The 20755-nt window shown below is 45.5% G+C and overlaps 3 protein-coding genes across 3 annotated transcripts; 2 read left to right on the top strand and 1 right to left on the bottom strand.

Moving 5' to 3' along the window:
* Positions 1–63: 63 nt before the first annotated feature.
* On the top strand, positions 64–10440 carry LOC125016899 (gamma-aminobutyric acid type B receptor subunit 2-like). The gene is made up of 18 exons (XM_047599658.1): positions 64–900; positions 1614–1751; positions 1834–2004; positions 2121–2222; positions 2302–2367; positions 3437–3625; positions 3705–3947; positions 5158–5218; positions 5286–5366; positions 5864–6159; positions 7273–7371; positions 7453–7572; positions 8000–8110; positions 8384–8611; positions 8746–8877; positions 8998–9067; positions 9145–9199; positions 9817–10440. The coding sequence occupies exons 1-18, from the start codon at positions 655–657 to the stop codon at positions 9980–9982; spliced, it is 2574 nt and encodes an 857-aa protein (XP_047455614.1). The 5' UTR covers positions 64–654; the 3' UTR covers positions 9983–10440.
* Positions 10441–11359: 919 nt separating this feature from the next.
* On the top strand, positions 11360–12940 carry LOC125016898. The gene is made up of 4 exons (XM_047599657.1): positions 11360–11523; positions 12248–12404; positions 12576–12684; positions 12763–12940. Exons 1-4 carry the CDS (start codon positions 11451–11453, stop codon positions 12886–12888), a joined length of 465 nt encoding a protein of 154 aa, XP_047455613.1. The 5' UTR covers positions 11360–11450; the 3' UTR covers positions 12889–12940.
* A 1113-nt stretch (positions 12941–14053) lies between these two features.
* Positions 14054–20549, bottom strand: tmem116 (transmembrane protein 116). The gene is made up of 11 exons (XM_047599655.1): positions 20453–20549; positions 19788–19834; positions 18922–18985; positions 18638–18769; positions 16887–16991; positions 16546–16595; positions 16382–16465; positions 16126–16255; positions 15845–15989; positions 15680–15759; positions 14054–14895 (listed from the first exon to the last, which is right to left on the bottom strand). The coding sequence occupies exons 1-11, from the start codon at positions 20501–20503 to the stop codon at positions 14716–14718; spliced, it is 1068 nt and encodes a 355-aa protein (XP_047455611.1). The 5' UTR covers positions 20504–20549; the 3' UTR covers positions 14054–14715.
* Positions 20550–20755: the final 206 nt, after the last annotated feature.

Genomic DNA, 20755 nt, shown 5'->3' with positions numbered 1-20755 from the left:
TAGATGTATTGTAGTAACACTGTTGACACGTGATAAATCCACTACTTTACATTAAATAACTGTTTAAGACGAGGAAGAACAAACCTTCATGTGATCTGGATTATTTTCCATATGAAATTTGACATTTAGCCAAAAAAGAAACATCTGTCGTGATTATCCCAACAAAAAGAACACAATGAAAACTCATTTTGAATGAGCTCATTTCATTATAGTTCAGCTAATTAGAGGATGGTCGTTATTTATTTAGTTATATTTTAGTTGATATCTAGTCATTTTTTCATTCATATGTGATTGTTTCCATAATAAATTAATTTAAAATTTGTAAAGACGTGATCAAAAGGAACATATAAATCATTATTTTGCTTAACTTTTAATCCAAATGTGTGCAACATATATCCCATGGACTGTGTGTTTACGTATTCTACATAATAAGATAATAATTTCTCAGACAGAAATGCCCTCTGCCTTTCTTCTGTCTGGTTCCTGCTGTAGAAGCTGAACTCGGCTCCTCTGAGTTGTGCTCGGGTGGTTTAAAGGCTTTGGTCCCGGTGGCATCTTGTGCTGCCGTTGATCCTTTTATCTCCTGCTGCTGCAGAGGATTACTCCCCGGAGCAGGAGGAGGCTCAGGGAGAATCTGAGAGCTCTGAGGTGGAGATGGGTGGACGTGCTCGGCTGCAGGACGTGTTCCGGCTGCTGCTGGTCTGCTGGTCCACCCTCGGCTCGGCCCCGGCTCAGGTCCGTCACCCTCTGCCCGTGCTGTGGATGATGCCGGTCGGCTCCAGGGGGGAGAACCTGACGGCCGCCCTGGCCCCCGCTCTCCGACTGGCTCTGAAGGACCTGGAGGAACAGGCGCCGCCCCTGGGGAACTATGAAATCCAGATACAGCTGCTGGAAGCACAGGTCAGAGAGAGACTGGACCCAGACTGAGTCTGTGGGGTTTCTGTAGAGTCTTAAAAAGCTGAAATACGAGCACATTTTGCATTCTTCAATTTAACTCATGATGGTCTTAAAAAGCCACAAGTCTAAAAATTTTGTAACCCCAATAAAAGGCCTAAAAAGTCTTAAATATGAGTGGATTTTGCATTGTAGGTCTTAAATTACATTTAGTCGCTGCTTCGTCACTTAGTTACCGCTGCCCCTCTGCTCCCAGTCATTATATTTCTGATCCTCAGTAGTGGACCCTGGTCTATATCCAGAATATAAATATCCAGAAACTAATGAATTGATGCTTTACTGATCCCATGGGAACCAATTTACATTTGTATCTATGTGTTTAATTGTGGAGTGAGTTCCTTCAGTGTGAACTATGAGTATATTGATATAAACAGAGCTGCTTAAAAGTTTTAGTGTCCTTTATTATTTGGTACATTTCTGCATAAAAATGACTCTAGACCTTTCAGAGCACATCAGTTTGCAGTGCATGAAAAAGCTGCAGCTTGTAAAAGGTTCCTGGAAGTAGACAAAGAACCCAATAAAACACATGAAACAGAAATACTAATTATTTCTTCATGTTTGTGAGTTGTAAAACAACGTGAATCCTTCCCGGTTTATGGGAAACTGCTGATCTGTGGTCTACAGCAGCTTGGAAGAATGTTGGTGGGTTTGTTTTCCAGTGTGACCCAGCCGAGGCCCTCAAAGCTCTGTTTGACACCATGTGGGCGGGGCCCCGGTACCTGCTGCTGTTGGGGGGGGCGTGTCCACCTGTAACGTCTCTCATCGCTCGCTCTCTGCCACCTCTCGACCTGCTGCAGGTGCAAAGATTCAGTATTAGAGGTAGATGAAGCTGAGTCTCTGTTTCCGACCGTCTTCTGATCATGTCCTCTGATGTCCCAGGTGTCCTTCGAGGCCTCGTCCCCCGTCCTGTCCAACAGGAAGTGGTTCGGGAACCTGTTCAGCACGCTGCCATCGGACCGAGCTCTGAACCAGGCCGTGGTGAAGCTGCTGCAGCGCTACAGGTGGAGCAGGGTGGGGGTGGTCACTCAGGACGGAGCCAGACTCTCTGAGGTGAAGCATCATCATCATCAGTGACCAGGAAGCCTGCTGAGAACGACACTAATGACCTAGAGTCGAGAGAAGGCCTCTGCCTCCTGTAAGGTGATGTCTGGTTTCTGTCTCTGCAGATGAAGAAGGATCTGTTCAAACAGCTGCAGAAAGCCGACCTCCATGTGGCTGCAGCAGAGAGTTTGTCTGAAGATGTCTGCAGCAGCGTGAAGAGGCTGAAGGTGAAACTGATCGAAGCTGAACGGCGTCCTCACAGCAGAATGATTCATCCTGACTCTGATGCTTGTCTGTGTTTTACAGGAGAAAGACATTCGAATAATCATCGGACAGTTTGAGGATGATGTTGTGTCGGAGATTTTCTGCTGTGTAAGTACAACCTGGTAGCTTTTAGTATCCAGACTCAGTTCTTATCAGAAACAGATCCAACAAAAGGAACCAGAGAACACAACTGGTGCTGCAAAAGAACGGTTATGAATATTGCAAGAACTCAGATTTCTTTGCAGTTACTCCAAAATATGTTTACTTGCTTCTTCCATGTCATCAGATTTCGTTTAGTGCTTTCATTTAATCTGCTCTCTCATATTCTCTCTGGTGGGAGTTCTTTATTTAAGTAGGGTGGCCTCCACCACGTCTGCACCTGTTTTCAATTGCACATAAAATCTTAGTAGATCACCCACAACACACAGACTGACAACATGTGCAACCTGTAAGCCAGCACACGCAACGTAGCAGCAGCGTAGTAAATCAGACCCTAAGTTATGAAGAGCTCACAGACAGATGCTGGAAACAAGGCTTCACTCAGATGTAATGTTGCCTCATTTTAGTTTAATATTTCTGTTCCATGTGTTTGATTGGGATGTCTTTGTCTACTCTCAGGATGTTATGAGTAAATTTTATGAAGAAATGTAGAAAATTCTGAAGGACACAAAAACTTTTAACCCTCCATAGACCAGGAACCATATGTGGTAACGTGGTTCCTGGTTCCTCTCAGTGAGGTTTAGTGTCATGTGATTTTCATTGAGCCAATCAGAGAAGATCCAGGAAACATTGTCAGGTCCAATCAGGGTCTAATGTGGTCTACAAGGTCCCCCCTCTGACCTGGTTTATTAGGAACCATGAAGAAGAACAAGTGTCCTAATGTTTCTAATGTGATGATGTTGACAAGTGTCTGAATCATCTCTGATGTTCTAATGTGACAAATACATGTTTACATTAGTTTAAGGACCAGGAACCAGATATGAGACCAGGAACCTGATGTGAGACCAGGAACCATATATGAGACCAGGAACTAGGAACCAGATATGAGACCAGAACCATATATGAGACATTCATTCATCTGGATTTAACACAGGAAATTTTAGAGTAGTGCTGTATTTACCGTTTCATGGCGAATGAACCAGATTTGATTGACTGATGTTTCTTGTGTGGCGTTCAGGCGTACAGACTGAACCTGTTCGGACCACGGTACCAGTGGATCGTAGCAGCAGGAGGAACATCTGGATGGAGGCTGGGGTGGCACTTCTCCGGCTGCTCGGTCAACAGTCTCCTGACGGCTGCTGACGGGTCCATCAAGCTTCAGATCAGACAACTCGGCACCACCAACACACCTGGAGTCTCTGGACGGGTCAGAAACGGTTCCACCTGTCCTGGGTCCTGAAGCTGGATGGTTTGTGTCTCACACATTGATGACGCTGTCCCTGCAGACGCCTCAGGACTACCAGGACTCCTACTTCAGACAGCTGACCGAGGAGAGGTCAGAGGTCAACCCCCTCCACGCCTTCGCCTACGACGCCGTCTGGGTCGCGGCCCGAGCTCTGAGTCGAGTCATGGAGGCGCTGAAACACAGAGAGAAGTACAGCGCTGAGAGGAATGTGACGGTCAGCGAGGAGGAGGTGGAGAAGATGCTGCTGGAGGCAGTGAAGAGTACGGAGTTTGAAGGAGTTACAGTGAGCAACACACAGGAAACACGCACGTGAAACATCTGAAACACTCACCTGAAACATATCAGAGATACACACCTGAAAAACACCAGAAACACACACCTGAAACATCTGAAACACTCACCTGAAACATATCAGAGATACACACCTGAAACACCTGAAACACATCGGAGATACACACCTGAAACACCTGAAACACACACCTGAAACACATCAGAGATACACACCTGAAACATCTGAAACACACACCTGAAACACTTCGGAGATACACACCTGAAACACCTGAAACACATCGGAGATACACACCTGAAACATCTGAAAAACACCGGAAACACACACCTGAAACATCTGAAACACTCACCTGAAACACTATCAGAGATACACACCTAAAACACATCGGAGATACACACCTGAAACATCTGAAAAACACCTGAAACACACACCTGAAACACTATCAGAGATACACACCTGAAACACCTGAAACACATTGGAGATACACACCTGAAACACCTGAAAAACACCGGAAACACACACCTGAAACATCTGAAACACTCACCTGAAACATATCAGAGATAAACACCTGAAACATCTGAAACACACACCTGAAACACATCGGAGATACACACCTGAAACACCTGAAAAACACACCTGAAACACATCGGAGATACACACCTGAAACACCTGAAACACACACCTGAAACACATCAGAGATACACACCTGAAACACATGAGAGATACACACCTGAAACACCTGAAACACACACCTGAAACACTATCAGAGATACACACCTGAAACACATCAGAGATTCACACCTGAAACACCTGAAACACATCAGAGATACACACCTGAAAAACACCGGAAACACACACCTGAAACACCTGAAACACTCACCTGAAACATATCAGAGATACACACCTGAAACACCTGAAACACACACTTGAAACACATCGGAGATACACACCTGAAACATCTGAAACACACACCTGAAACACATCAGAGATACACACCTGAAACATCTGAAACATCTGAAACACTCACCTGAAACACTATCAGAGATACACACCTGAAGCACACCTGCGACACTAATGTGAGATTCACCTGAGGCAGTCAGTTGTGTTTCAGCTGTGTTTCAGTTGTGTTTCAGTTGTGTTTCAGCTGTGTTTCAGCTGTCCTCCAGGCCTCCGTGGTCTGTTAACAGTCTCTGTGTTTTTTCAGGGTCCAGTTTTCTTTCGTAACGGGGAGCGGATGACGATCTTGGAGTTGGTCCAGTTTCAAGGTAAAACCGGATCTGATCTGGTTCCAAGACGTTCTCCGTGTTCATGGCATTTCCCGTGTGTCCTCAGAGAGCGGCGGCGTGTTGGTGGGAGACTTCAACACCAGCAACCGACACCTGAGGCTGATGAACCACCTGCTGAAGTTCAAAGGTCACGGTCGACACGTTCATCCTGAAATACGTCATGAACCTGAACACACGGCTCAGCTCTGACTGTTGATCAAAGAAGAGCCATTAGTTATTATTTAGTCTCTAACCAGAGAGAGACCCGGCCAAGACTTCCAAAACACAAAGTTACTGACAGAGAAACAACTAAAAACACATGATGCTAAAAGGAAATTACACAAGTTAAATCGACCTCTAAGAACTTCAACATGGACCAGCTCCTCCAGTCTTAGATCGTTCTGTGACATGGTCCAGACAGAAGGAGCTGAAGAACCGAAGCCTTTTAACCTGTTCTCAAAGAATAGTTTCTAGTGCTTTTTGTGAAATCTGGATCCAGAGGTCCACTGTAAGAAGAACTGTTCTGTAAATATAGATGAACCAGTGAAGTAGCCTGTGAGTGGCTAATGCAGAGCGACCAGCCCATGGTACAGGCTGCAGTGATGAATCTGAATTAAAGATAATCTGGTGGTGTTTGTGGTGCAGGTCCAGGACCAGCCAGAGACCAGACTCTGGTTCTCCTGCAGCAGCGTCACGTCAGCCTCCTTCTCTACAGCGTCATGTCTTCAGCTGCTGCTGTGATCATCATTGTCTCTCTGATCGTCCTCTGCTTCGTCCTCGTTGGCCACAAACGTCCGTCCTCCTCCAGGCCCCTGACCTCCGGCTCTGGATCCCAGGACGAGCTGCTCCTGCTGGGCATCGTGCTCTGCTCCTCCTCGGTCCTGTTCTCTGGTCTGGATGGAGCGTCACTCTCTGACTGGACCTTTGACATCTTCTGCTCCGTGAGTGGATCATCACGACTAATTAAATATTAAACACCCACCCCCTGCATGCTACATTTATATGAAACAACTGTATAGGTGCATTTTATTTAACATGAGTTTGTTTATTTTGAATGTTTTAGTTAAAGATTAATATGATATAGAAACATTACCCACAATCATCTCTGCTCCGCTCTGCCATGCTGGATGAAGCTAGAGGAGCTGCTCTTTCCATTGATACCAAGCGTCACATAGCTGGAGCTAACCAGCTAGCCTCAGCTAACAGAGAAAACACACATTTCATCAAATCCAAAAAACAAATGAACCTGATCTAGTTTTTATCATCTCCTGGGTCCTTTAGAGTCTGTCCTCATGATTCTACCTCAGCTATGAACCACATGGAGACTGGACTCATAGAGTCTGACCCTTTAGTCTCCATCTAGTGGTCTAATGGTGCTACTACAGATAATAAACACAATGCAGCTAGTAGTGAGAGTTAGCTTAGCATTGCTATGTAGACTGTAGCCTTGGTGGCTGTTAGTTTAGCATTGCTATGTAGCATGTAGCCTTGGTGGCTGGTAGCTTAGCATTGCTATGTAGCATGTAGCCTTGGTGGCTGGTAGCTTAGCATTGCTATGTAGCATGTAGCCTTGGTGGCTGGTAGCTTAGCATTACTATGTAGCATGTAGCCTTGGTGGCTGGGGTCCTGGGGAGTTCCATGTGTAAATCTCCATCTTCTTCTGGATCGTATAATGAGCTCAATGGTAGAATGTGATGACGTCCAGGAGAAATAAAATGTCCAAAGCTTGAATTGTGTGAACGTTGCCTCCTGTAGTGAATCAGTAGCATTTTGGAGCCAGATTCACGTTAAGAGGTAAAAATCCAACGTGGAGGAACTTTGGGTTCTTTGGTTTGATCCTAATGTCCAGATGGAGAGTGGACCTGGTTCTGTTTCACCAGAACCTTTGGAGAACATGTGAGCTCTGTGGTGTTTCTAGAGACTCTGTCTGGACCAGGGTCCATAGAGACCAGTGTCCATTAGAGACCAGGATCAGGAACATGGACCTAGTGGTTCTGTCGTCCTGGTTTATGTGGAGTGGTTCTGTCTTGGTAACAGACTGGTTTTGCCTGCAGGCTCGTCTCTGGACTCTCTCTCTGGGACACACTCTGGGCTTTTCCGTTCTCTTTGCCAGAACATGGAGGATCTACTTTCTCTGCAGAGTCAACCACAAGGTAAACACCAGCTGGTCTGACCTCCTCCCTGGTGTCATTGAATCTGTTTATCATCAGTGATGTTGTCTGATTTCTGCTCAGAGGTGTCTGAAGCCGGCTCGGCTTGTCCTGCTCTGGCTTTTCCTGCTCGATGTCTTAGTTCTGACCTCGTGGCAAATCCTGGACCCTCTCAGACGGGCGGTGCTTCATCATAGCACAGAGGTGATGTAGCTCCACAATAAGAGAATCAAACGTAACGGACATGACCAACGTAGCATAACGAGAGTTCAGAGTGAGGTCCTTTAACCTCTCATCATTCCAGCCTGTTCAGGACAAACCCAAACTAAACTGATTGTTGTTCATGAACATGTTGGAGCTAATTCATGGTCTTAGTCTCTTTGGAGTCAGAATCTTTAAGTGGTTTAATTCTGGAGGAATCAAAGTTGGAACACAGTTAAAAAAATAACACCTGAATAAATGTGTTGGTTGAATCCTACAATGACTTTTATCAATGAAACCAGAAGAAAATGACATATTGCAGCATTTACTGAAACACAGCTGGTGTCCAGAGCTTTGATTGGTTCAGAAAGCTGCTGCTGTACCTTAGACCACCCAGAGGAATGATGGAGACATGGCTGATGTGTTTCAGAGCGACTCAGCTGATCAGGACATCATCATTCGTCCGTTCTGTGAACACTGCAGCAGCATCAACATGGAGCTGTGGACCACCGCCCTCTACGGATACAAAGCTCCTCTCATGGTCAGCTCCAACTTCTCCTCACAACAATTACAGTTCAACATGAAGATATTAACACAAACACATTAAACACACAGATAATGATATGGTAGAAAAGGTCCCAGGGAAGGGAAAAGGGAAAATGATGATAATAACAATGTGTACTTATAAAAAGCCAGAGGCTGACTTTAATATAGAACACATATAGGTTTGATCCCTTTAGTGTTTAATTCCTACCGCTGTTGGTCTCCAGGTATGTGGAGAACGTCCTGTCATCAGTCCTCTGTTGTGTTTCAGGGTCTTGGGAGTTTCTTGTCCTGGAGCATCAGGCCGCCGGAGGTCGGTGCCGTCGCTCTGAGCCGTGACCTCCCGACTCTCAGTGTGTTTGTGGTGACGTTGTTCAGTGTGACGGGAGCGTTGGCGTCACTGCTGACGTCCCACAATCCTCCACTTCAGTTCTGTCTGAGCGGCATCTTCATCCTCTGCTGCAGCGTCTTCATCCTCAGCACAATGTTCACTCCAAAGGTCAGCGACACAGGCTGAACACTGGCCTCAACATCTCAGAACAAAGAAGAAAAGATGGCTTCAAAGAGGGATTCTACTTTCATGGGATAAAGTGGTGGTTTGACACGTTGACAGGTTTGATTCGTTTCTTCCAGATTCTGTTGGTGCGGTGGAACGACAGCGAGCTGCAGGGTGAAGCTGCAGGAGAAGATGAAGATGATGGAGATGATGAGGATGGAGATGAGCTGAGCAGATTGAATCAGCAACTGAAGAGTCGAACTGAACAGGTGAGACTGGTCTGGTCCATGTGTAGGTTCTCATTGTGTGAAGATGTTTGTGTGTTTTCTGTTTTAATGATGAAAGAGAACACTGATGTGTTTCTTTGTGTTTCTTTGTGTTTCTTGTAGCTGGACATAGAGATAGAAACCATCACGCTGCAGCTACAAGAGACATTTCAGTTTACGACAGAAAACCACGGTGACCAAGAAGATCATTTCAACATACGTCTGTAAACTCAACCTCTTTATTTTCTAACTGTGTTTTTCTTCCTGCAGCTGGAATCAGATCTAATGAATTTCTGGGTCAGGACACCATCAACTCCCCTGAACAGTGAGTCCACAAATACAGTAAGATCCACCCTGATCAACAATATCATTCTGACTCCTCCATCAAGACCTGGACCAGACCTGGACTAGACCTGGCTCAGACCTGGGCTAGACCTGGGCCAGACCTCGACTAGACCAAAGAACCAGACCTCGACTAGACCAAAGAACCAGACCTGGACTAGACCTGGCTCAGACCTGAACCCAGAGTCTCTAGAAACACCACAGAGCTAACAGCCACCAAGGCTACATGCTACATAGCAATGCTAAGCTAACACCACCAAGGCTACATGCTACATAGCAATGCTAAGCTAACAGCCACCAAGGCTACATGCTGCGTATCAATGCTAAGCTAACCTTCACTACTACATGGCTGCATTGTGTGTATTATCTGTAGTAGCACCATTAGACCACTAGATGGAGACTAAAGGTTCAGATTCTATGAGTCCAGTCTCCATGTGGTTCATAGCTGATGTAGAATCACGAGGACTGATTCTAAAGGACCCAGGAGATGATAAAAACTAGATCAGGTTCATTCGTTGTCAGTAGTTTTTATCGATTTAACTCCTGATCTTTTAGAGACGTCAGCGAAACCACCAAACAGTTTTGTCTTCTTTCTTTCAGGGTGCGTCGTCGTCTCTCCGTCCAGCTTCCCATCCTCCATCATTCCTACATGCCGGCCGTCGGCGGCATCAGCTCCAGCTGCTCCAGTCTCTTCAGCAGCCAGGACGTCTTCATCCACCTCCATGACACTTCCTGTTCAGCTCAACCAATCAGAGAGCAGCAGTGAGCCTGGGACGAGAGGAATGATGCTGGTTTGATCCTGGTGACGACTCAGTATCTGGACCTGGAACCGTCTGTTTGAAGTTGTTGCCTTTAAAGAGTGTAAATGTTGATTTGTGTTAGAAGCAGAAAGTGGGAATCCCCAGACCACGACTTTATCCGTTTACTTTTCAACTCAGTTCCAACAAACATGAGCTTTGAACCACTGCAGGAAAACAAACATGACAAATATTCACCTCTAGGGAAACTGCTCAGCTGCTGCCACATTTTATTCCTTTTTGAACCCAAACAACTGGACGATGGACATTTCTTCAGGCTCCAATAAGAAGCAAAATCCTGAAAAATGTGAACTGACTCTTCATATTAAGCTGTTTTCATGTGTAATTAATGTTTGTGTGAAACATTTGATACTCTTCTTATTTATAGCAACTCACTGAGCATGATTTATTTTTATTTTAGCACAAAAAAAATGTATTTGCAATTTCTTAGTTTGGTTTCAAACCAGATCCTTTTCATTTTTACCTTTTAGCTGAAAATAAAATCAGTTTCTGTCATTATTCAGACAAAAATGTACGAAAACAATAATGTCTGTGTCTCTGAATAGTTACATTCTACAAATGTAATTTAATTCATAATTATCAAATGAACTTCTGCAGCATCAGGATGAAAAATCACAAATATCTGAAAAATCCACGAATATGGAAGAAATGAATGCAAATATGAGTTTAATTAAAACAGAACCATTTAAAATGAGCACAGACAACCAGGATCAGGACGAGTCCAGAGGTTAAAGCCTCGGCCCTGGAACAACCAGGATCCAGTGATCAGTCCACAGCTGGACTCGCTCCATTTAGTGATTTATAGGCAAACACAGAAATCAGTCAAATCTAATCCATACAGAGACACCGAGGACACGGGGGACATGGGGGACATGGGGGACATGGGGGATGTGCTTTAAAAGACAAAAGGACGATAAACTTAGTTAGTGGGCGGAATTTGGACCAAACTCAAACACTAAAACACATGTAGAATAAGTTTTTTTAGGGAGTTAATATAATAATATAATGTTGACGAATGTTCAAATGACATTTTTTGGGATAAGTTTCATTTTAGTTTGTTATTTGACGCTACAGAAACAGGATGTGACATCATGGAGACGGTCTATGGAGGAGACGTAGTGTCTACATTTATATGATCTGCGACCAGACTGAGGAACGTTAAAGCTATGTACTGAAATGCATTCTGGGAAACCTTTCCTGTTACTTTGGGCTGGAACTGAACTTGGTTGAGACCTGGCTGAGGATCCTGCTGCATTCTGGGAAACAGTGGAACCCACTGAATGAGCTGCCAGATGAACTTTGATCCTCCTGTTGTGATGAAACGTGTTTGTGGTCTGGTCTCTGGTGGGGGAGGACCAGACCAGACTCTATAAAGTCTGGTCTGTTTCTGTCTCAGAGACTGAAGCTGGTCTGATCATGGCGTCGTCCTTCCTGCTGCTCTGGGCTCTGGCTCTGCTCTCGGTCACCGTGGAGGCCTCCTCATCTGGAGGTGAGTCCCACAGAGTCTGAGGAGGAGCAGAGTCCGAGGAGGAGTAGGGTCTGAGGAGGAGCAGGGTGTGAGGAGGAGCAGAGTCTGAGGAGGAGCAGGGTGTGAGGAGGAGGTCATGGGTTTAACGTGGTGTCTCTCCTTCAGGGCGCCATCATGACCATCGTGAGGCGCTGTGACTCTTTCTGCTTTTGTAAATTGGTGCAAAGAAACTTTTCAGAATCAAAAGCAGGAGCGTCGTCGCTGGGAGAGTCTCAGAGGGAGCAGCTCCTCACACTGTGTTTGGTCAAACATGGATGGTTCAGTTTTTTTAACGTATTCTTTTATCGGTTGGTTTAACAACGTGTCACTAAAAAAGGGAGAACAGGGAAGTTCTCTGAGGAACTCACGGTACTTTGAATTCTTCCGGGTTCTGGGCCAGTTTCTAAGAGGAACCATTCGTCTTTTATTCACTCTGTCCGTCTGCTAAAGCAAACTATGTGAATTAATCTGAACCTGTAGTGTTTATATTGGGCACTGTTTGCTTCTATGTATTTTATCATTTAGAGATAAAGAGATGTACTTTTAATGAAGAGATTTATTCTAAATTATCAGAAGTAGCAGATTGCACACAGCTGCCAGCCTTTCCTTTCCTTGTGTGTTGTGCGTTTTGTGTTGTGTGTTGTGTGTTAGGGGTGGTGTTGTCCTTTAAGGGATTAATAAAGTTGTTTTGAATGTGAATGCTCAGGAACCTTGGACCGTGCTAAACTGGCTGGACAGGCGGAGCTGTTTGGATCTGACCTGACTAATCTCTATAACTCTCCGGTCTACCTGGCTGAGAGGATGCAGAGGCCTCTGGACGGGTGGCCATTCAAGTTGGGAGACATCAGCCACACAGGAGTTCGGTCAGTCCCACGTTTCCATGGCAACACGGTTCAGTCCGGGCCTCACTTTTATTTCTGCCTTAAACATGTAAAGAAAAGGATCATCAGTGACTCTGCAGCTGCAGCCACTCAGAGTTAATTTATCTGTCGTCTTTATGGATCTTGCTTTGTGCTCTGTCTATATAAACTCAGGGTGACGCTGAGAGACGGCAGCCAGTGGCTCATCCATAAAGGACACAACGCCGGCATCTCCTCAAACACGGTGGTGACCGACGCCCGACACATGAGCTCCAAGTGGAGTGTGAGTTCTGATCACGTGATTCCTCCACAGCTGCTGGATCCATTCATTCATGACTCACCGAGTGTTTCCTGTTTGCAGACTTTGTCAACCAGAGACTTCCAGGGCTCGAGGACGGTGTCTGACTTCGTGGGCGCTGGAGGCCCCAACTACAACCTCGCCCGGGACAACTGCCACATGGCATCTGATCGGATGATGGACCAGTGAAAGAGTTCCTCTGTTTCATTAACGACAATAAAGACGAAACGTGGCAGAGAGAGCGGAGTGTTTTTATTTCACCTGAAAGAAAGAAAGAAAGAAAGAAAGAAAGAAAGAAAGAAAGAAATAAAGAAAGAAAGAAAGAAAGAACCATTTCTCCTGCTTCCATCCATCAGGACCTTGTAGATTTCTGTTTGGTAATGACGGACTCCAGACAGCAGGGGGCACTGCAGGTTGACATTTGTCAGAAACTGAGCGTCAGGTGTTTGTGAATATAAACAAAGCGTTTAACTCAGATTTAAGAAGCGGAGGAATGTTTGTTTTCTGTCTTTGTGCTGATTTGAAGAACAGTTTGAGTGTAAATGAAATGAAACGAAGAAGAACAACCACAGGTTGGTTCAACTCTTCTGAGAGAAGCTTCACCTCAGGAAGGTGATTTATATGAATGAATTAATAAACCACCGTCTGTTGTTGAAATGACGTTGTTACATTAAGCATTAAATAAAACAGACTTTGTCTTGTTAACTTAACTGGTTTGTACCATTTTAAGCCCGTCTGAGAAAACCTGCTGTGTCTGTTCAATAAAACATACAAATACACAAACGTTTCAGGTGAATTAACTCTATATATTCACAGCAGTTTCCTTTTCAACTTATTTTAACTTGTCTTAAGGCAGATTTTGACGTATTTAAAAGTTTGTACCAGTTCCTCAGAGACTCAGTCACCGTCAGGTCGACACATCATTAATCATTAGACGCTGACGTCCAGACTCCAGACGTCACCTGCAAAGGATTCTCAGCAAAGAACCATTTATTCATGGTCATGTTCATTTTTCCTCATTACTGCACTGAGCCCCTGAAATTAGAAACTTATATATATAAAACCTATGAAACCTGAACGTCTGCTCTGCATAGAGCCAAACATATCCAGGTCTGCCTGGATGTTCCTGAAGGGTTCTGGGTCGTTGTTCTCGTCAGTGAATGAGATGAATCGATGTTTGATAGTTTGAGTTCTGCTTCTATTCTCTGGGTTCATATGATTCATATCACCGCTCTCAGTTCATTCAAGTCTTTTCTTTTGAAGTTTGTTTTGTCCTGAACATTAAATTAAACCTGAATCCTTCTTCAGCTGATTCATCCTGTCGAGGTTTGGTGGCGACACTGAACCCGGAAGATTCAAACAAAAAGTATTTAATGACATAAAAAATCTGAAGACGCTGCAAACTGAGCACGTAAACAGGAAACCAAGGAACTTAACAAAATAAAACAGGAAACCAAGGAACTTAACAAAATAAAACAGGAAACTGAAAACATGTTCACAGGTAAAAGACACAGAACCATGCTGGTCTCATGTTGCTTGTCTTGCGTTGTCTCCTCTGGTCTCCAGTCCAAACTGTGTGGACGGACGTCTTTAGTAGAATCTGATCTGATCTGTCTCATCTTTGTTTTGTCTCATTCAGACTCGTCTCGTCCATTTCATTGTGTCTCATCTGAGCTAGAATCTGATCTGATCTGTTTTGCGTCTTCCTGTGTCTCTGTGTGAGGACGAGATGAGGACGGAGGACTTTCTGTCCCGGGTCATTGACCTCCATCACAGCTCCACCACCTGTCGTCTCTTTCAAATCCTGTTTCCTCCGTCGTTCTTCCTCTCGCTGTAAACTCCCTCTCCTCCTTCTTCTTCCCTTTTTCTCGCCCCAGTGGTTCTGGATCAGCGGTGGAATCTTTGTCGTCCTGAAAGTGAAAGTCCCCCCCCCCCAGGTTTAAACCCTCCCGACCTCGGTAGCAGATGACAGGAAACCCCCCGCCCCCCTTTCAGTCTCGGTTCGTCTGCTCCATCTCAGCTCAGACTCCTCAGAGTTTGGTAGCTTCTCTTCTTCTGTGACCTCAGCAGAGGAGTCTGAGTGTCCACGTCCCGGGAGGACGCCGCCGTCCCTCCGGCCCTGAGGCTGGACAGGTGGACACGAGTCCAGCCGTAGACCAGACAGTTGAGGAAGCCCTGAGAGGCCGAGGTGAGCGCCTGAGGACAGAAGACGAAAGACGAGAGATGAGTTAGCTCCAGATCCTCCTTTCACTCCTCCTTTCACTCCTCCTCCTCTACCCACCTGGGAGTCAGAGGTAGCTGCTAGTTTTTCATCTTCATGTTGCTGTGGTTTATATTTTCTTGCTTCTGAACCAAAAAGCAGCCAAACTGTATTTTCACCAGACAATCACAATAAAAACTTCTTATGTGCTTTAAACCTGGAGACACCTCATCACTGTTCAACCGGTGGGAACTTTATTAAAACACGAGGTCAGATTTCTGCCGGTCGGTTGTGACGTTCAAACCACCGTTTAACTCCACTAAACCAGAACCCCTCCTCCTCCAGGTCCTGGTCCAGGTCTTGGTCCTGCTCCAGGTCCAGGTCCTGGTCCTGGTCCAGGTCCAGGTCCAGGTCCAGGTCCAGGTCCAGGTCCAGGTCCAGGTCCTCTGGTTTAGCTCCTAGCTGAGCCTAAAGGATCATGTCATTGATCCATAGAACGGAGTCACATCCACAGACTGAATCCTAGAATCTGATCTATGAGACTGAAGAGAAATAAATAGTTCTCCTCTCTAAGCCTCTTAAAGTTCTCCTCCCTGCTCTCAGCACATCTCACTGCAGAACCTTCTTTAGGAACCTTTCATCTCTACCTCCCTCTAGGAACAACCTCAGGGTTCTAGCTTCATTGTGTTTGTCCACTAGGAGCAGCTCTTTGCTCTGAGAATCTTGAGGAATGTGACCCAGAGGTTTTTACTGAGTATGATCCATGTGACCCAGACTGACCTGTGAGATGTAGAGGACGACGCTGGCTCGGCCCTGAGCCTCCGACGGCTTCACCACCCTGAGTAACGCCAGCGACACGGCTGAGGAAAGAACAGAGAAACAGACGGCGTCAGATCTGCTGCTTCTTCCCTGCGCTGCTCTACCACCGGAGATGAAGGCTCAGACCTGGACCCCAGCACAGGACGAAGACCAGAGGATACAGGAGCATCCTCCGGTCCATGAGACGGAACGAGGCCCGCTGCTCGTTGCCCAGGTAACCGCTGGACGTCACCACCCGTCTGTAGATACGCCGAGATTTAACCACGAGAACCTGGAGACGGGTTCACACACATCCCATTAAATAAAGAGGAACAGTCACACGGCCTTGTTTTAACCAACAGCTGATTTTTTTAAAACACGTCTCATCTCTTGTGGTTTTCATCTCAGATCATTAAATGTCGACTTACTGTGATGCCGACGAATGTGAACATAAAGGTGGTGAGGAAGACGATGACGTGGTAGATGTGAAGGACACTGCAGGGTCTGGTCACATGGTCTGAGGTCAGGAACAAGGATCCGGTGTGCATCAGGAGACACCTGGGAGGAAGAGGAGGAGGAGGAAGAGGAGGGGGAGGAGGAGGAGGAAGAGGAGGAGGAGCAGGAGGACCAATTAGATCACTTCATACTTTTAGACAGGAAGCTCAGATCTCGTGACCTCCTCACCTGTAGGGCTGACTGAAGTTGGTTTGACACTGGCTGATGTTTCCTTGGATGAAGACAGGAGTCATGAGGAGCACAGGAACCAGACTGAAAAGAGGAGGAGGAGCAGAGTCAGTATCCCTGGATGAGTGTTTATCAGGTGGAGGAGGAGGAGGAGCTGAACTCACCATGAGAGCACAGAGATGATTTTAGCTGGAGTTCTCACTCTGTTGGAAATCTACAATGAAAAAATATCTCATGAGTTTTATCGGAGCTGGATGTTTGGACTTCCAGTCTTTATGCTAAGCTAAGCTAAGCTAAGCTAATGGCTAAGGCTGAATATTTACTCTGCACACGGGAAAATATCAAACTAATTCTTTTACAGAGATGTTGTAAAGAGGAGGATGGATTTACAGTCAGGAGACAAACTTCAACAAACACAAGAAAAGAGACATGATGGAGACATCAGAGCGTCCCCATTCAGAGCGTCCCCATTCAGAGCGTCCCCATTCAGAGCGTCCCCCTGTACCTGGACAGAGTGTCCACTGAGGCAGCTGTAGAACTTCTCTCTGAAGCCGATGTAAAGGTCCCACACGTAGTTGAGAGTGTAGAAGAAGGAGGCCATGAAGAGAATCTGAAACGCAGCCAGTCAGACGTGAACGTCAGCTTCAACCCGCAGCCTCTCCACAACAATACATGTAGGTCAGGAATGTGTTTGGTCTGAGGACGGGGACGGGGACGGGGACGGGGACGGGTCTACGGTGACCCAGTTCACCATCAGGGCCGAGGACCAGAGCAGTCAGCTGTTTATCCACACTAACCCTTTTTTTGAGTTTAGTTTATGTAAAAAACAAAACAGTTTTCCTTTAATGAATCCTACGCTCTGCTCCACCTCCGCCAGCTAACAGGACACGTTGGATTATACACGGAACCTATTTTTAAAAATGTCTTTTTCTAAACTCTCACAGACAACCGGTGAGTGTCATGGCAACCAGTGGTCGCCATCATGTCACATCCTGTTTCTATAGCGTCAATTAACGCTTATTTACAGTCTATGGTCACAGTTCCCAGTTGACTTCCCATAATGATGATATCGTAAAGTACTAAATGTACCGATATTGAACAAACACCTGAGTCTGATTCTCGGCCTCAGGTCGAGTTGAATGTTCAGAAGGAGTTAAACTCTTTTAATCAGTTCTGTTTATTTCAAACTGAAACCTGGACCCTGATGAAGGATCTGAGCAGAGACCAGAAGCTCTGTCTGGATTTCTTTAGACCAGGTTTAACTGCTCCACAGGCAGATTGAGGCCCTTCATTTACTTTTCTCAGTTACAGTTGGAGGAGGAAGTTGAGGTTTTCCAGTCGTCATGACGACACGGCGGCGGTTTGTTTTGAGGAAATGTTTGTCACATCACAGGCTCCAAATGTCACCAATGAAAAAAGATGCAAACTTTCCCTCAAAAAACCCAACCATCATGTTTGTGTCCTGAAAACTCTAGAAGTGCCAGTCTACCTCTTCTCATTGTTTTCTCATGGGTGGGAGATTCTCCTCCACACCTCCTCTGGACTGTGGTGAGGAGTCCTGTGAACTGTAGGTGGATGCTGGTGGATGTAGGTGGATGTAGGTGGATGTTGGTGGATGTTGATGTTGGTGGATGCTGGTGGATGCTGGTGGATGCTGGTGGATGTTAGTGGATGTTGGTGGATATTGGTGGATGCTGGTGGATGTAGGTGGATGTTGGTGGATGTTGGTGGATGCAGGTGGATGCAGGTGGATGTAGGTGGATGCAGGTGGATGCAGGTGGATGTTGGTGGATGTAGGTGGATGTAGGTGGATGTAGGTGGATGCAGGTGGATGCTGGTGGATGTTGGTGGATGTTGGTGGATGTAGGTGTTGGTGGATGCTGATGGATGTAGGTGTTGGTGGAAGCTGCTGGATGCTGGTGGATGCTGCTGGATGCTGGTGGATGCTGGTGGATGCTGGTGGATGTAGGTGGATGCTGGTGGATGCTGGTGGATGCTGGTGGATGCTGATGGATGTAGGTGGATGCTGATGGATGTAGGTGTTGGTGGATGCTGGTGGATGCTGGTGGATGCTGGTGGATGCTGATGGATGTAGGTGTTGGTGGAAGCTGCTGGATGCTGGTGGATGCTGGTGGATGCTGGTGGATGCTGGTGGAAGCTGCTGGATGCTGATGGAGGCTGGTGGATGCTGGTGGATGCTGGTGGATGTAGGTGGATGCTGGTGGATGCTGGTGGATGCTGTGCTGATGCTGTTACCTGCTCCACGATGTGCATGTTGTAGCAGTATGTGCTCAGGCTGCTGCAGTGCTGAGAGTAGAGCACGACTCCAGTCAACCAGCAGGCGGCCAGGAGGAGGTCGGCCACGCTGAGCAGGAACAGAGGCTGCAGCTGGAAACACAAACATCCAAGATTCAAGAGGATGAGAAACACAAATGTGACACAAATATAATTATAATATCACAACAACAAACAAAAAAACTAAAACCATCTAAATCAATGTTGCTACTAATCATCGACACGTCCAAGGCTCCATGACTGACCTCTGGTTTCCGGCTGAGTCTCTGCATCATGAGGCAGATGATGATGGAGCTGGAGCCCAGAACGCTGCAGAGAGATTCAGAGAGTCATTCATCACAGGAAGCAGCTTCAGCAGAGACGGTCAGTCAACAAAGGTCAACAAAGGTCATCTAACATCATCTAACATTAAACATCATCTAACATCTAACATCATCTAACATCTAACATCATTTAACATCATCTAACATCTAATATCATCATCTAACATCTAACGTCGCGCTGCTTTTTAAAACGATTTCACGCTGACTGGATCTTCTCTCCGGCTCCTATTGTCTGAACGCTGGGAACTTTCACCTCGTTCCCACCGGAGAAATGAGGCAGAAATGAAACGTGCTGCAGAGACTCAGAGTCGCTGGAATGTTTCAGCGTCGTCACACTTTCCTATGTTTCTGCATGAAATATGACGACTCCAAACATTTTTAAACTAAACCAGGACCTGAGTCTCATCACATCACAACCTGGTTGAGTCTGGAGGAGCTTCTCTCTGATCTGGGACAGAGGCTCAGATTCGTCTCAGATTCGTCTCAGATTCGTGTTCCACATTGTTGGTCGGGTTCTGTTTGTTGTTTCAAATAAAGACATTTAGATGTTGATTTGTTCAAATACTTTTAGTCAGACTCAGTTATTAGATATTAAAGGATCTCGCTCCCATTCACTAGGATGGAAACCAGGAACCACTAGAACATACGGGACGTTCTACACAAGGACGGATCAATGAGGAAAATGTTGGAGGACGAGGACGTTTAGAGTCGTGATGAAGAAGTGAAGAGAAATGTGAAAAACTTAATAAATATTAAAGATAAAGATGAAGATGAGGAAGAGGCCTGACCTGAGGAGACCCATCACCAGCTGGATCCACTGAACGACCTCATAAACCTGCAGATAAAAAACTCTCATCACTGAAACGTCTTCAGATCCAGTTTCAGTCGTTTCCTGAAACTAAAGGTCATAGATCCAGATCCAGATCCAGATCCAGATCCAGATCCTCTCTAACATTCACTGAACCAACGTCAGAAAATAAAAACCCTTCGTCATCGTCGGCTCAGAGTCGTTCACCAACCAAACATCAAACACTTTCAGGAGAAAATGTAACAAACCATAAATTCTAATGAAATTAAATATTATTATTTTTGAATTCATGCAAACAAATAAAAACACACTGAAGTCTGCTACTATGTCACAGTGTTTTCTGTCTTAATGTTCAATAAATCTGGCTAAAATGACTTTAAGTAGAATAATTAAAGGAAATATTAGAAATGACAGATTATTAACATGTTAATATATTTAATGAATCTTGTTCCTGTTGCTTCACATTTATAATAACTTTCATTTAAATTGTCATTCAAGCTTCAGACCAACCAGTGGAGCACATCAATAATAAAACTAGTAATAATTATAATACTACACCAATAAAACAGCAACACACAGATGTAAGAAATAATGATTTAAAGATAAATATCACATCTAAAATGTAAATGAAGTGAAGTAACTGACCTCGGTCCAGTCCTCGGCTCTGGTCGTGTTCATCACGAAGTCAAACATCATGAAAACTCATCAAAGAAAAATAACCAGGACAAAAAGAAGAAGAAGAAGAAGAATCCTGGAGCCTCTCAGCAGCTTTTATCCTGCAGCACCAGGCCACGCCCACTCACTACACCCCCTGCCTTAGCCCCGCCCATCCCTCCCCAGACCCCGCCCACTTGTTGGAGCTGATAAATCAGAAAAAATGGAAATAAATTCTGTGCGTTGGCGCCTCCTGCTGGTGAGACCAGAAAACAACACTGACACGTCTTCATT

The sequence above is a fragment of the Mugil cephalus genome, chromosome 11 (assembly GCF_022458985.1).
Source record: "Mugil cephalus isolate CIBA_MC_2020 chromosome 11, CIBA_Mcephalus_1.1, whole genome shotgun sequence".
Taxonomy (NCBI): Eukaryota; Metazoa; Chordata; class Actinopteri; order Mugiliformes; family Mugilidae; genus Mugil; species Mugil cephalus.
Note: the sequence above shows the minus strand (reverse complement) of the source record. Positions and strands in the feature narration are given on the sequence as shown.

Bases quoted from the DNA above. Each gene is read 5' to 3' on its own strand.
- LOC125016899 (XM_047599658.1), top strand. From the start codon at position 655: ATGGGTGGACGTGCTCGGCTGCAGGACGTGTTCCGGCTGCTGCTGGTC. The intron at 3,626-3,704 runs GTCAGAAACGGT...CTGTCCCTGCAG, and splicing joins CACCTGGAGTCTCTGGACGG to ACGCCTCAGGACTACCAGGA. The intron at 9,068-9,144 runs GTGACCAAGAAG...TTCTTCCTGCAG, and splicing joins GTTTACGACAGAAAACCACG to CTGGAATCAGATCTAATGAA.
- LOC125016898 (XM_047599657.1), top strand. From the start codon at position 11,451: ATGGCGTCGTCCTTCCTGCTGCTCTGGGCTCTGGCTCTGCTCTCGGTC. The intron at 11,524-12,247 runs GTGAGTCCCACA...GTGAATGCTCAG, and splicing joins GGAGGCCTCCTCATCTGGAG to GAACCTTGGACCGTGCTAAA. The intron at 12,405-12,575 runs GTCAGTCCCACG...ATATAAACTCAG, and splicing joins ATCAGCCACACAGGAGTTCG to GGTGACGCTGAGAGACGGCA.
- tmem116 (XM_047599655.1), bottom strand. From the start codon at position 20,503: ATGATGTTTGACTTCGTGATGAACACGACCAGAGCCGAGGACTGGACC. The intron at 15,760-15,844 runs GTCTGAGCCTTC...TTCTTTCCTCAG, and splicing joins CGTCCTGTGCTGGGGTCCAG to CCGTGTCGCTGGCGTTACTC. The intron at 14,896-15,679 runs GTCAGTCTGGGT...TTCTGTCCTCAG, and splicing joins TCGTCCTCTACATCTCACAG to GCGCTCACCTCGGCCTCTCA.